Genomic DNA, 16,376 nt, shown 5'->3' with positions numbered 1-16,376 from the left:
CTCATGGGAAAGACTTTTCTATGAAATATGGGAATCATATTCCCATGGGAATATAACTTTTTCATCTTTCTCATTTGAAAACTCCAACCAAACAAGAGGCATCTCATTACTTTTCCGTTGACCACACTTTTTCCCTTTCTTTTCCCGCGAACCAAACGAGCCCTATGTGTATTTGATAAGCAGAAAAAAAAACTTATGAAACTAAAAGGACTCAATAATTGAAAATCAGATAAGAATATCTCATATTATTTCTGTTTGGATGGAAGATCCCCAGAGAGCACCTGTTGAAAACTTTTTATTTTCTTCAAAAGATAATCACTTCATACCCAGCAAAAAAGAAAAACAGAGGAGAAGATAAGTTCTCTACATTATGCTCTTCTTTCTTTCTTTTTGTAAAGACTTATCTTCCTTCATTTCCTTTTTTGTTTAGTTGTTTCTAACACCATTCCACAAGGAAAATGAAGAGAATGGTAAACCCCCGTGAAAAGAGAAGACATGGTTTTAAAATAGAGCAATGACGAAGAGAAGTGGAGAAAAATGTAACAAAACTCACACAAATGGATCCTTGGGAGAGTTTCTCCAAAGCTTCTTATTTCTCCCCTTCTTTGGCCTTCTCCTCTCCTTCTTTCTCCTTTACTTGGCTCGCAGGATCTGAAATATCACAACATTCAAAAATATTCAACAAGTAGCAGAAATAGAACAGAGTCTATCATCAATAGGGAAAAAAATAAAAACTTAAGATGAGGAAAGAAATAAAGGGTTCAAATGCACTCGTAGATGCACCATGATTTCATCAATAAAATGCACAAATCCCCCAAGATCCCACTCAAGACCAACCAAAACTCAGAAATCATTGATTATATTACCATAAAATGCAAGAGACATCATATTATTTGGTGTTTACCTCTCGAATCGAAGCGGAAAATCCTGACAAAGGCCTCAGAGATGAGCACTTTAAACCCCAAATCACGGTGAGAGCACAAGAAAGGCATCAATCCCACGATACTTACCTTGCTTGTGCCTGAATCAGCCCGATCCCTTCCTTTCGAGTGTTGGCAACACCACCACCTTAGTTCTTCTCGCTCCAAGAGGTTCACCTTGCTTGTGGCCGGCCCCCTTCTCGACGGTGTGGCACTGGGCGCACTTGGTCTTGAAGATCTTCTCCCCGGCCTTCGGATTGCCGAGAAGATCCTCCGCGAACGATGCCATTTGAGATCTAGAGGGTTAGGGTTTGTTTCGCTTCTACACGGCGAAGGCCAACTACCGCTCCCCCTTATATATCTTCGTTGAAATTATTAAAATACCCTCACTACCTCTTGAAATGGCATTGGTCACCTATTTTATTGTAATAGAAAATTTGAAAAGTTAGGGGTATTTTAGAGATGAATGATGGTTCTGGAAGCTTGGGCCGGGAAGTGGGGCCTTTCTTTGGGCCAAGGCCTTAGGCGACTGCCTATCTCGCCTAACGGTCGGGCCGGCCCTAACTGCCATGCACATACTTTTTTCACTGATATGATACTGTTTAATAAAAAATGCTTCATACTAAGAAAAACATGTCTAATGATTGTCTAAAACAGTTTCTTCGGAATGGAAATGGAGGAAGGGGGAACCTTCCCACAGGTATTTGATTATTAAAAACAGTAATACAAGAGAAGAGCAAGAACTCAACGTACATTGTCTTATGTATGTACTCCATATGTTTGTCGTGCTCTCTTTCTTCATATCAATGAGTTATGCATGTCCAGAAATGCTACTAATAGTTCAAATCCCACAGTTGTCAAAATATTTTTAATCTCAAGGAAAAAGTGGTTAAAAGATATTAATAAAAACAAGGTGGTTTCTCATTTACCGTGAGATTTAAAAGCATTTTTGACTCCTTATTAAAGAACTTATGGTTTGTTTCCACAGGCCACACCGCACGTAAATCAAGATAAATACATCAGCAAACCAAACTTCACCACACCACACAGATCTTAGTCTATTTAAATCGGGAATAATATGAAAGATCAGCAAGCAAAATTACACTCAATCCCATATCATGACTACAGCTATAACGGCAACTCCAATGAGTACTGCGAGGAACTTGAAGAAGGGAGTGTCGAAGAAACTTGGTTCTTGCGGCTTGAAGCCCTTGGCAATGAGATGGTTGATGGCCACATAGATGAACACCCCACAGGCAAGGCCCATGGAGATGGCGTAGATCCAATCAGCCACTGGTCCTTGCGTTGTAGCATCAATGGCAATGCCAATTCCTACACCAATGGGGCTCGAAATGGCAAAGGCAAGTGAGTAGACCACGGTCATCAAGAACGGCCTCTTGGGTAGCATCCTAAGCAGTGCAATTCCCATGGCGATGGCAGCGAAGATTTTGTGCAGGCTTATAGTCCATAGGTTCCTCCATGCACTGGTCTTTGTATCTGGAATCGAATACCATAGAAGTTATATATGCTTCGTGGCATTGTCTAAAGCAAGAAAATTTTTCCGTGGCTGGAAATTTTATGGTGCATAAGCTTATTCTCTTGTCACTCATAAATAAGATGAGACAAGATCAGCACAGAAAAGATGGAAAATAGAATTAAACTTCTGTTACATTTAGAGATGCTCCATAAGAAAGATGTATAATTTCTCTCCGGTTGGAATTTATAATATTGTTCTTCATAAAAATCAGTAAGGACTACTTCAGATTTCCATTTCTTCTGAATTCATTACAACAATTAAACCACGATTTATTTCTCATTCATGAAAAGCAAGTCAGCTTTCGCTCCACCAGCTCATGTTTCGAATCTGGCCTACTGTCAGAAAATACGAGATACGCTCCTCGAAGGAGAGTTATTTATCCTTGCATGTTCACCTTCCAACAAATAAAATCAACCCGCGGAGGGAATTTTGCCTCAGAGGAGAATTCAACCTGAATTCCTGCAATTCCTGATGTTGTTTTCACTAGACAGAGCGAGTTTGTAAACCAAAATCCTTTGCATTTAACTTCTTAGAAGTAAAATTTTGTTCATTCACAGTCATTTTCTGCATATCTAACTTCTTGTTCATCTTAACTATTGGTTCTCGCACGATCCCTTGATTCCTCTGATTCCTTTGGAACCTTTTTTTTTTCCTAATTTTTTGTTCAAATATTACTTCCCTTGGACCTTACAGCAACCCCTTTTATAAATGACAGTGTCAGACCATGCAATCTGAATCCTTTGGAGCCTTTTTATTTCTTCTCATTTTTTGTTCAAATGTAACTTTCCTTGGACCTTACAGCTACTCCTATTATAAATGACAGTGTTACCTTACTATTTCTCACCTTCATCTCCTGCGCATAAGACTCCAAGAGATTTTCTAAATGACATGAAAAATTTATCACCAACATACCAGCAACTCCGACAGCTATCCCTTCGAACACGGAGTGAAAACAAAGGGCTAGGATGAGCAGCAACGTGTCTCCCAGCGATGTGGTCCTCACGAAAGTAGGATGGAGATCCGGCCTCATCTCCTCCCCATGTCCTTCGCCGCGATTCCCTCCCTCCACCTCCACTCTCGCCTCCTTCCTTCCACCCTGCGTCACCCAGACAATGATGCAGTCTCCAAACATGGTGATCAGGTAACCGACTGATGCTAGCATAAATGCGAAAGGATAAGTCTTGGACGTGAGATCAGCGAAGGTGCTGTTGGCATCCGCCAGGAAGTGTATGAGTGAGGTGCCCAAGAAGACCCCATTGGGTCCCCATGAGAAGGAAGCTCTCATTCCATCTGTAGAAGTAGGGGGAGACTCCACCAGCGAAGGTGCTCACCAAAAGGATCACAAGGCACCAGATCTTCACGGCGATCAGGCCTCTCGACCGCAAGTTTTCCTGCTCATCCCCACTAGCATCATGGTCGTGGCCTCCATGGGCACTCACTTGGGAAAATGACATAACGAGGAAGAGGATGAGGAGCAAGGTTTTGCATAGAGGCCTTGAGGCATTCATAGGAGCCCAAAATACTGGTGACGTGCAGGGCAAGGGAGAGCTAGGGGCACCGGTACTTTGGTGATCGCCGCAGTTTGCCGCATCAGCATCAATGTTGGTGTCATGGTCGTGGCATAATTTGGTGTTCGCTTGGAAGGACAGGAAGGGAAGGAGGAGCAAGACTGCCCAAAGAGGGCTCAAGGCTTTGATAGGAGCTGAAGCCATGGATAAGCTGGGGGATGAGGGGGAGCTGGGGGCACTGTTGGGGGCTGGCGCAGGGGCACTGGGTTGGGTGTCATGGTCATGGCCTTCATGGGCTCGTGCTTGGATGGATAACAGAGAATGAATAAGCAGTAGAAGCAATACTCCCCAAAGAGGGCCCAAGGTTTTCATTGAAGCTGGAGCGATGGAGGAAGCTCCTGGGGCACCTGTAGGGGCAAGTGATGGGGCACCATGGTCGTGGCCTTCATGGCCGCTTACTTGGAGGGAGAACAAAGAAAGGAAGAGGGGGAGCAAGACTTTCCTAAAATGCCTCGAGGCCTTCATTGGAGCTGAAGCGGTGGACGAGTTTGGGGATGGGGGAGACCGTCTCTTCCTCTCTCTTCCTTCCCTTTTTGATGGGTTCTTCCTTGTTTACCTTTGATTTTGGGGATCGCGTACATGGGACGTAAAAAAATTCATGCATGATTGAATAGCATTGGTACTTTTTATTTGGTTGCTGTGCAGTACACTTGTGACTTTTGGAAGGTTGTACTGCACATTCCTCTTCGGTCATTCTATAATTTGTTTGAGAGTGCAAGACTTAAGGAGGTATTAATTAATGATAGAAATCATGTCGATTTCCCTTCGTAACTTCAGTCTTGATTTTATTTATATGTGTGTACGAAAATCTTATCCCAATAACATCCCAACGGCTACGCGAGAGACGTTTCTTGGGTTATTCTTGCTCCTAAAATCAAAATGTTTGACTTTAATCCATCAAACTGTGCGAGTGACATATGATGGATTTACGTAGGCTTCAAGCTGCATTGATAATAAAAAAATTTTATTCTAACACTACACCGGAGAAATTCTTTACAATTCAATTTACTAAATCAAATGGGATTAGCTCATCTTTCCTAACTAGTTTGCATCAATAATAATTTTCACTACTAACTTTCTGAAACAATAGCAAGCAATCCTTATTGTTGTCCACCTTCAGAATCCTACTTAATTCTTATTAAATGGGTTCCCATGCTATCAATAGCTAATTTCTGAAATCTTTATTATTAAATTCTTTCTTGAAAAAAGAAAACTAAAATTATCAAGTTTACACCATTTTTTCAAAAAAGTGTCATTCCAAATAAATTTGGAAAAAAAACTGAGATTATCTTATGAGAAAGTTGGTAGATTACTAATAAATCTAGTGACCAATGGAGGCTAGCTTCTACCCCCTTAATCACCTTTTTCTTAAAAAAAAAAAAAAAAGAGGTGTGGGGGGGAAGTTGGTATAATATGTAAACTAAAAGTAGAAGATAAAGTTATGACGGTAACTTTTTGTGTATTATATACCAATTCAAAGGCTAGCATATAAAAATCATATACATCATTAATCAACCTGTCAAAATCCCACAATACAAAATCATATCTCCCTCCAAACTGATTCATCCAAATATTATAATTTTATATCTCTAGCAACATCTTGGCACATCTGCTCAAACTTATTATAAGGACACCAAGAATGTTGATAAGGCAATTCATGCTTTTTGGTGAAAGATGCAAACAAATCTATAGATGCAGTCTTTGCAATACAACTAAAATGAACTCTACAATAGAATTGCTCACCAGCTGACATATTGAACACAAGAGGTAAATAAGCATTTCGGTGCAAGACCCTTAGTGAAAAAAACAAATGGACACTGGATAGAGGAGAGAAATTGGTTGATGCTAAGGAGATAAATGTAGCCATCACAGAAAGAGGACATAAGCTAGCGCACCAGGATCGAGTTAGAAACCAAGGCAGCTAATTATGATTTAAACATGCTTATGCCGTGTCTCTGTTCATAATTCTGCAACGCAATTAGGGACAGAATAATGGTAACCAGATGTAGAAAGAACAATACATGCATGATTTTGGTATTCTAGTTGTTTGCTTTTCCCCCCATATGCATCAAATATCATTAATTGGATGCAGTTTGAGCTGGAATTTTATGTCTGGATCCATAATTAAGTATGCAGTTTGCTGAAAAAATTAGCATATTCTAGAACTTAGGCCTATCAGTCCATTGTTACTCTATGCTCCCGTATGAAAGTGGAATTATATATACATAACAGCAGCTGATTACAGCAACATTAACAGAAAGTTGCAAACTAATTAAGGCAATCAGGCTTAATTAACTTGTCAAGGCCCTCCTGAGCCCTCTCTCTACTGACCAGAATGTAGGGTTTGATTGAATTTTCTAGCCAATTGGGATTGCATCCTTGGCTAGAAAGAAGAACAATGAACATTGTGGGATTTATTCTGCCTGGATCTACAGTTAAGCCAAAGTGATCGGCCTAGCGCACACACAGGCATAGGCTGACTATTCTTTTCTTCTTCATTTCAAAAAAAGAGAAAAAAAAAAACTATTCTTTTCTTCTTACTGGTTATTTTTCAGTGGCATCGATTGTCCCCTATAGCCCGGATCATTGCTCAGTAGAATAGTAAAATACTCGGCTGACAAGAACAATGGCGTAGATTCGGGTCATGGAATAACCACTTTGTGCAAAAGATTGCCAAAGACCAGATACGTCCCGGTTTGTCGAAATATTTAACTTAATATACGCACTTTCCAAAGAGTCCTCAAATGCCAGTGAGATGGTGCTGTTTTGGGTTAAACAAACGTTTACATATTTACGTAACGTGGAAACAAGCTTAGTTTCCTGGACGAGAATGGTGCATAACATTAAACCATGCATGATGAAGACTGGCATTGTATTTGCCAAAAAAAAAAAAGAAGGATTGGTGTCGAAACTATCCCGGGGGAAAACAGAAGGAGAGAGAAAATTACCAAAGCATACTTATGTAAAGAAGCACACCGAGTGGCTCTCTAAACCTATAAGATTTTATCTATAGTGAAAACCGATATTCTGCGATATAAGAGAAAGTATGATAGCTAGCTCATCTTTACAGAGAGATACTAAGCGTCAAACACGAGTAGCATCATAACTCTGCGTAAGAAAAGATAAATCAGAAATCCATAACCAAAGCCCTGTCCGCCTGAAGATTCTACTTCATGGATGGGTTCATACGCTCCTTCAGGATCTCTCTGTGGCATCTCCTCCATCAAGTCGACTACCATCCTTCTTTCCTTCACGGGCGGGCGGCAGAGATGATGGGCAGATTGGTGGGGGATGCAACTTTCTATCAAGACGTTCAAGGGTGAGTAGGGACAATGCAGCGGCTCCTTCGAATAAGGCGGGTTGGAATTGGACGGTACCCGCTCTACGTGCATCACTCCAAAGCTATCTCCAGTTGGAGTCCTGCCACAAGGACTAGCGAGAAACACCACGTTGGAACCACCTTTTGAAGCCAGGCCTATTGGATGGAAGAGAACCCAAGTGTCGTACGTTATTTGAACGATAGGGGCGGAAGAGAACGAGAGAACGGTTGTGGAGTAGATGGACGGCAGAAAGATAAGCATTGGTTTGTAGGTTTTGATGTTAAGCTTCACAGGTCCTCTCCGTGAAATAAGGTTGGCGAGTGGGTGGGATATACACAACTAATGGATTTCTGAATGATTCTTTCTCTGTTTCTTTCTTTTAGGTGAGTTTGCTTTGGTTGAAGGAGTGCGTATGGTTATAAGAAATCTAGTATACTATACATGATCTTTTAGGAAGCCATGGATTGCCTTGTGATTTGTGTTAGAATAGTATAGAACTGTGTTTGGCGTTTGGTGTTTGAAATAATACCCCTAAGAGATCGGAGGTTTTATACTAGTTCGCTCCAATTGATATTGGAGCGTCGCCCACCTAGCTTGAACCTCGGAATATCTATTGAGGCGGCGCTCAGGAGGCAGACGACGCATGCAGGACGCGGCAAGCGGGCGACGCTGGGGAGGAGCAGCTGGGATTTAAAAGGGAAAAGGGTGGGCAACGCTCGGGAGGACCTCTTGGAGGCATGGAGTGCTTGGTTAAGTTCATTTCTATTTTTCCAGCTGAGGTGATAAGCCGAACCGCATGGCAGGCCGCCATGGAGTAATGTCTCCAATTTAATCTTATCCCCCTGCACCAACGAAAGACATCTTTAATACCCATACGGCTGCAATCTCAGATGAGCTTCTTCACTCCCACATACCAAACCCTCGAAAGGATATCTTCTTCCATGTTGGTGTCGGTTTCGGCAGCATGTATTTGATCCCTCGCGTAGTTGCGATGGAGCTCCTGGGCAATTCCTTCCCCATTCTCTTCTCTCACGAGGACATTTAGATTTACTCCCCTACCCTCCCACTCCTCGGCATTCTCTTCTGTACTTCGAAGGTTATCATGTTAACCCTTTGCTGCGGTTGGCCAAATGACCCAACCCAAAATTTGGGTTAGAGCTCATCATCGCGAAGCCTTAGACACAAAAAATATCAAATTTTACATAGATCGGGCTTTAAGCCCAATTAAAAAAGAATATGATTTAGGTCCAAAGCTTGGCCCATGATCAGCTCTAATTTGAGCCGAGCTAGAAAACTATGTTAGCATAATGAACATGTCAAGTTTCCCCTAGTCTTGCTTCAGATCTTAGTTGGACTCGGCCCCTTTGGAAATCTATAAAATCCCAATAGGCAGACTCCTCTTTGATAAGAAAATTCCATGACTCTGGCAACACAATCTGTTTTCCTGGTTTACATATGTTAACCTAACACAATCCATAAGAAACCCAATGTAGATGTTGATTTACAAAACTAGGATAACTTTGGTGATTGACACACAATTATTGGGCTTGGATGATTCAGATGCCCAGGGTGTGATGTAGCAGGAATTATCAAATGCACCCAGAAAAGACCAATCTCAAATTGCCTGTGTTCGTTGCAATGGCTAGCGTCTATATGGAAAGTGAAGATAAAAAATGAAAAGTGGAAAAGCAAGGAGGGGGAAATAGTATAAAAGGAATTAGACTAATCATTGGCTCTTAGAAAGGGTGCATGAAAGGAGTTAATGGAAAATGAGGATAAAAATGAAAATAAAGATTAAAAAATAAAAAGGATAAACAATATAAAAGGGTTTAACTAAGGACCTGTTCGGCACCACCTTTTTTTTATAAAAAAAATAAAAACATGAAATCCAATTAATCAAGACTGATCTTTTCTTAATTTTTAATTTTGAAAAGCAGCTTACATAATTGATGAGAAAAGTGGAAGCAAAAATTTTTGCTTACATTATTTTCCAAAATAACTTTTTTGACCTATGGAATAAAATTGAGTTCCAGCTGCCATTATTTATTTCCCTCTTTTCTTTCTGACGACTGCTATCTTTTTACATTTAGCCCACCTGCAGAAATAGTAGTGCAATTTATGCTATATTATATATATATCTTCTACCTAATAATTGTAGCAGTGGCATGTTTAACATCTATTGTAGAAAAAATACTGTGAAAGAACTTTCTTTTTTTTTCATTCACCAAACATATTTTTAAAATTTTTATTGGGAAAAATTGAAAAACAGTAGCGACTACCAAATAGGTTGCTGCCGTCAAAAAATTAAGAGGAAAATGACAAATGGTTAAATAGTTTTTTCTTTTTTATTTTTGCAAAAAAAATGACAATGATTTTGAACATAATTTAAATAGAAAATGATGAGGATAAAAATGGAAATTAAGATAACAAATGGTGAAAATAATATAGAAGGAGTTAGATTGAATCATGGGGAGCAATAAATTAATAGGAGCTGATGCTTACTGTCAGGAACAAAATTCAAACCCTTGCCCTTCTATGTCAATGCTTGAGCTAGTGCCCTAAACCAACCGGACCATGTTGAAGTTTTCTTGAATAATACATAGCGAGGTTGTAACTTCCGCATGAAAGAACGATCGATTCTCTTTCACAACATCATACAATTTTGCATGTATCTTAAAGCACTTCAAACGTTTCTGTTCATTGTATATACAGATCTTGAAACAACCATTACACAATGTAGCAGTTGATTCGCATGAAGAAACGTGAATCCTTCTTTTACATGAAATATACAACTCTGTCCCATCAGAAAGCGTAAGGACCCCCCCTATGCATTCGGTCCCCTAGAAACTATGGTTGCCTTGATTCGAATAAATTCATGCTCTACAAGTAAATTTTTTGAGATCTATGTAGGTGGATAGATAGATGGATGAATAATGGAGTGTTTTGAGATCTATGCATGTGGATAAATAGCAGAGGATGAAGTGCTTTGAGATCTATAAAGATGGATGGACGATAGCAAAGCAGTGCCTTGAAATTTATGCAGAATGATGGAGTGCTTTGAGATCCTTGCAGATCGATGATAGAGAATGAAGCATTTGAGATCTATATAGGCGGACGAATGACAAGGACAGAGTGCTTTAAGATCTTTGCAAGCGTATGGATGATAGAGGAAGGAATGGTTTGATATTTGTACTTCCGAATGAATGATAGAATATGGAGTGTTTTAAGATTTGTGAGGTAGATCGATGATTGAGGGTGGAGCGCTTTGGGATTTATGCATATGTATGTATGATAGAGTACGAAGCGCTTTAGGATCTGTGCATGTGGATGAATCGCAAAGGATAACATGCTTTGAGATCGCATGAAAGCTTTGATCTGATATATCTAAGTTAAGGGTATTTTTGGTCTTTTTGTCTTACTCCTTTAATGGTGTCAAATCCAGAAAGACGGTTGGTTGCATTGCAATGAAAATAAAGACTTGGTGCTAATTGAAACTTTTTAACCTCTTGGAGTCTAAGTTTAATTGATCCAAACTTGGAGGGTTGCCTCTATAATTTTTCCAAAAAAAAATGCCTTAGCAACTTAGGTATCAACTTTGGTATAACTAGCCGAGAAAGTGAGCCTTAAGGAGGGGCACTGTCCTAGGTTCTTGCCCTAGTTGTCATTAAATCACAATCTTGTTCTCCACGGTCTCAAAATCAATAGTATATGAACAATATGCGAGAGGAACGATATATAGAGATCCATGAATCATGCGTAATATTAACAGACCATCCATCACTTATCATCCACCGGAACCTAAATGCTGTCATTGGACCATGCGAGAACATGGCTCTCCAAATGAAGGAACGATGCTTGTGAAGAACGCCTATACTGACTAGCCTATCATCTCCTTATCTGACTGTCATCAACGAGACCAAAAATTATCTAGCTCTTTTTTGAACTTAACAGCTTGTCTCACGTTAAATTCCCCTTGCCTCGATAACAAAGGCTGAATCCTTGGACCACCATATAGCATAGGTTGCCACACTGTACTCCAAACAAGCAAGTAGATTTTTTTGGAGATATCGATCAAACCCTAGAGAAAGTTCCTGTTATTTTTTTTCCACCTTGTAGATAGTTCACTGAAAACTCCGCCACTATTCATGCCATCCAAAAACAAATGCACCTATTGTTAGTCTCTCAGGCATATATCGAACAACCAAATAATTTTTAAATTAATTAGGAGCAGAAATGTGGTAGATCCAAATTGTTTTTCCTGTTTGTCAAATGTAAATAAGAGACAAGAATCGCCTACTACGTTGAAGAGCATCGATCATATAGAAGAACGTAGCCATGAATAGAGAGTAGATGCGAAATAGACATGCATGAGCGGGGCAACTGATATACGGACAATGCATTAACACCCGCTGCCACTTTCACCATCTTGTATGGTGCATGCACATAAATAATAAACAAGTGGGGGAAAAAAAGAGCACCGTTGCTAAGTCAAGAATCCCATTAATCCATCAAAGTTTCATGAAAGCTCAATTGATGAAGAGTTGTGAATAAGAGATATAATTTAATAATAATATAGCTGCGTCGAATGGAAGTCTGCTATAAATCATGCATAATTTTCTGATACGACATTACTTCTATCTCTAATGATAGCTCTCTGTTTTGGACTTACCCAAGGATGTAACACATACAACATTCTCGAAGCCCACCTCTCGGTACTGGATCGGCGATCGAGTACCAGCCAGCGAGGCACCTCCACGTGGCCCAATGAGAATGCGTTCCGGTACAGCCCGGGTTCCTGTCGCCCCGATGTGACGATTGACCGGACCCCTTCCCCACTACCCGGCGTGCTCCCGCCGAGGGATGGGCTTACTGGGTCCCACCCGCTACCGTCCCATTCAGGCGGTCGCGCCTTGCCCCCCGTGTACCGGGTGCGGTCAAATCGCAATTATGGATCCGGGTCTGGTAGTTGGGTGTGCACGCCCCCTCCTTTTACTGCTGGTCTCGGGTCCCGCCCCCACGTGCGGTCTACCCTTCAATAACCAGTGCACCTCCCTCTCCCGGACCCCAGAGGCCGGACCAGCTAAAACAAAAAGTAAAGAAAGGCTGTCCAGATTCACCTGTCACGTGCGAGTCTCCGGGACCGAGGGATCGGCGAGGAGTCTCGATCGCTCCACCGGGATCGTACGAACTGTCGTCAGTCGCCCACTGGGATAGTGGGATCCGGATCATTTGTCCCTGGGGACACCTCTCTCCATGCGATCCAACGGCTAAGATGTTAGATCCGTAGATCGATCAACCTTCCAGTTAATCAAATCAAATCAAATCAATTAAATTAGTTGGGAAGGGAGGGTTAAAAAGGGATGGAGAACCTCGAGCTCGGGTAAAGCTGATAACAAAGCCACGTGTGAAGCCTCCTGAGGCCTAATTGGCAATCGTACCGCCAGCTTGGTAGAACAATCATTCCAGGTTTATAGAATATCATGCACGTGAGATGCACGTGGTAGCAGAAGCAAGGGATGAAAAGGTTGGAATTTGGGTCACACCGCCAGGCCAGCTGGGAGCCCGTGGAATTATTTTTTTTAAAAAAAAAAAATTTATGGTTGTATTCTCTAGGGAGATCAGGTAAATAAGGAGGCACATGAACTTTGGCTGATGACAACAGTGACATGCCAGCAAACGTCTTGTTTGAACTCACATGGGTGGTCTTTTCTTGGATCAGTCCAAAAAAAGGTTCAAAGCTGTCCATGATGAAAAGATTTTTCAGCTCATCATCTCACCATCTCAACTTAGGATTGTATTTGATCTAATAAAATTTATGCCTTCACTATATAGTTTTCAACAGATAGCATTCCTTGTCACCGGTTGATTGAGAGACATAAAAGTTGGTGATTGGCCTATTACTGATTTTAATTTTTTTTTTTCTTTGAAGAAATTTTAGCCATAACTAAATTTTCATCATCTACCATGGATGCCTATTGCTGATCATTAACTTCTTCAAAGAGAAATTATCCATTAAATAAAAATTTTAACAAAACAGTATAATTCCTGTTATTTGTATTGTAGTTGGTCTTATGACCACTGGCTACTACATTTACAGGTCAAATCTAAAGGAATCCAATGCAGCAGGGCCAGCTTTCCCCAGCAACCGCGAACGCCCATCGTGGTTCTCGCCATCTCACCCCCTCCGCCCGAACCCTTAGCGGAGCCCCTCAACTGCGTCCAGTACTAGAAGTAGAGACCCGTTCCCCGTTCCTGACTTAATTTTTTTTAATAATATCAACATGAACAATTTATTTATTCACAAGAAAAAATAACAGTAATGAATTAGGGAAAGTTTGAAAGGTGGATCACGGAATGGAAGAGGAGGCCGCTCACACCCTGACACAACCCCGCACGTTGATTGATTCCCTTCCACTCCATTTACTTTGTTTCACTCGCGTACGTTGAAGCGACGAAGCACATTAATATTTTGTCGTATTATTGTACTAAAAGAAATAATGTATCTTATTTGGATAAATAAATAAATGAATTAACTAATTACGAAGTGCAATAATTCAACGTGTCAGTGCGTCACGCCGGTCTCGGCAGAGCCGTAGGCAGAGTGATGCCATCACCAACACCCTCATCCTCATTCATTCATTCAATTTTGTCTCCTCCTCTCTTCTTTTACTCTCTCTCTCTCACATCCATCAATCAATCAATCCCTGGTTTGAATCAAGCAACAGAAGAGGTAGCCAAAAACAAGGGAAAAAGAGTACAGTAAGGAGTGGGCGGAGCACCCAAAAATCTATTGATTTCCCAAACGGATGCCAACGGAGAAAAAACCTATCATATAACTCTCTATTCTCTTCCACAGTTTCACCTTCCCTTCCCATTTCCGGCTTTCACATCGTGTCGCCACCAGAGATCACAGCAGATCCATCCATCTCCCGCACCTCAAATGAGAGACCCGAAAATCTCTCCGAAATCACTGGTAACTAACTACCCAAAACAAGGTAAAAATAACAACATACAAACTATGTACAAGAAAAAGAACACGTCCGATCTCTACTTTCATCTCTGGCGCGCTCTCTCTCTATCTATCTTCCGACCTTCTTGCTTCCTTGCTTCGTTCCTTCCTTCTCGGCGTTGAGAAGGGAATGAACAAGTGTTTGTTGAACGATGTTAAGGGTAGTCTCGCCAGCAGATGAGCATGATGACGCAGCGGCGCATGATGTAGAACCTGGCCCTCTGTTCTTTTACGAGGCTGGCGCACCGGCTTGAGAAGGACCGCAGCGAGCCCGAGCTCGCCTTCCCCTCTCTCATACTCGCGGACTCCTTGAGGAAGGGCCCGCCTTCGCCCACCACCACCCTCCTGCTCGAGCTGCAGCTGCTACTCCTGCTCCCCTTCTTCGGAAGCTTCCATTTCTCGTCCATGTACAGCTCCATAGATCTATACTACTCTTCTTCCCTGAATCTGGATCGCTTTTCCCTTCTTCTTGGTAGGTTTTATAGAAGTGCACTGGAATGGTTTTGGTGTAGAAAGAGGGTGAGAACAGGGTGTGAGAGAAATCGGCAGAGAAAACGAGAGAGAGAGAGAGAGAGAGAGAGAGGAGGAGCAGAGGACTTGTGTTGGTTTATGTTTGTGAGACTGGTTTTAGTGCGGTGAGGTGATTCGGGAAGCGGGGGTTGGATATTTATAAAGGGGGAGGGAAGGGTAGGGGTGGGTAGTGAGAGGAGGGGCAGGAGATGGGTGGTGGAAAGCGGGCATCGATCGCCTGGGTCCTTCTGCCTCGGGAGCCCCACTCCTCCGCCTCCCCATTCTCACTCTATTTTCTTTTCCATCACTCGAACGAGATGGGAGAGATATATTCTTTTCTAAATGAGTCTGGTCCAGAGACTAACGTAAGGGAACCGTTGGGTCGTTTAACTATAGTGTAGGGTAAGCCGTGCAGTAGAAGAAAATAATATAACTTAATTCATTTCGGCTCTACCATCCATTCCGTCTGGCTAGCTTTGGATTAAAACACGAGAGCAGGGAAGACATCAAGATCTAAAACACCTACTGTTCTTCCTCGTTGCATGGCCCCCTCTCCCAAGCGTGACGCGGCCATCCTATTTCTAGCTTCAAAGCGCTAGTATTCTTTTTTTTGGTAAATAAAACGTTATTATTATAGTCATCAGTTAACGTAAGCTTTTTTTTACTATAACGTATCAAGCTCGATCAGCTACCCAACCCCGCACACAGGACAGCAGTCAACCATGGACAGGTGGACCTATATTTTGGTTCGCGCGTCGCGACGCGCGTGCAGGTAAAAGCAAATCGTGGGACCCTGGGCCACGTGAGGTGGTACATACGTAACAGTAGCCGGCCTAGCAACTCTGATCAGGATCTATACTGTGGCTCGACTGGCCCATGTTGTTGCCAAATTCCGACGACTATTCTGTGTCCATAATTCCCGTTTCCTACGGGAAATACCAACTGTTGGGTGACGCTTTCTCAGTAGATGCCCAGGAAAGACCTTCTCTCCTTCCTCCCAAACTTCTATAAATTCACTGTATAGCAGCGTTTCCCTGTCCTCCATTGCTTCTCCCATTATTGCTCCGCACGACAGGGTATTTACTTCTGTGGCTGGTACTTGCCGCTCTCGAGTGCTCCGTGGAAGAATCCACCCCACTGCTGTTCCTCCCATCTCAGGTATTAGAATTCAGCAGCAAGTATCCTTTGTGGAGTAAAAAAAAAAAAAAAAAGAAAATAAAGAAAAGAAGAAGGACGGTGAAGACGATAGGACATTTAACAAAGAAAAAAAGAGAGAAGAAGATAGGATAAGGTGGTGATGTGTGGAGTAAAAAAATGTCACAACGTGGTGATGCGAAAGGTGTAGCTCTCTGCCTTGTAAATGGTGACAGGCGAGCTACTCCGGTTACCTGCTTCCATGATGCGACGTTGATCCAATGACAGCCCTCCGATGTGCGTCCGAGCACACGAGGGAGCAGCCCAAAGGTCCCCAACCGCAGCTTTTAGATGCCTATCACACCTCCATCAGCGGGC

At 41.9% G+C, this 16,376-nt stretch overlaps 1 protein-coding gene across 1 annotated transcript; it reads right to left on the bottom strand.

The window, feature by feature from the left end:
- Positions 1-1,847: 1,847 nt before the first annotated feature.
- On the bottom strand, positions 1,848-4,598 carry LOC103715657 (zinc transporter 1). Its single transcript, XM_008803365.4, is given in 3 exon segments — positions 1,848-2,417; positions 3,370-3,713; positions 3,715-4,598. Coding segments are annotated over 3 exon segments (1,512 nt in total). The 5' UTR covers positions 4,491-4,598; the 3' UTR covers positions 1,848-2,025.
- Between the last annotated feature and the right edge of the window lie 11,778 nt (positions 4,599-16,376).

The sequence above is a fragment of the Phoenix dactylifera genome, chromosome 3, assembly GCF_009389715.1.
Source record: "Phoenix dactylifera cultivar Barhee BC4 chromosome 3, palm_55x_up_171113_PBpolish2nd_filt_p, whole genome shotgun sequence".
Lineage (NCBI taxonomy): Eukaryota > Viridiplantae > Streptophyta > Magnoliopsida > Arecales > Arecaceae > Phoenix > Phoenix dactylifera.
Note: the sequence above shows the minus strand (reverse complement) of the source record. Positions and strands in the feature narration are given on the sequence as shown.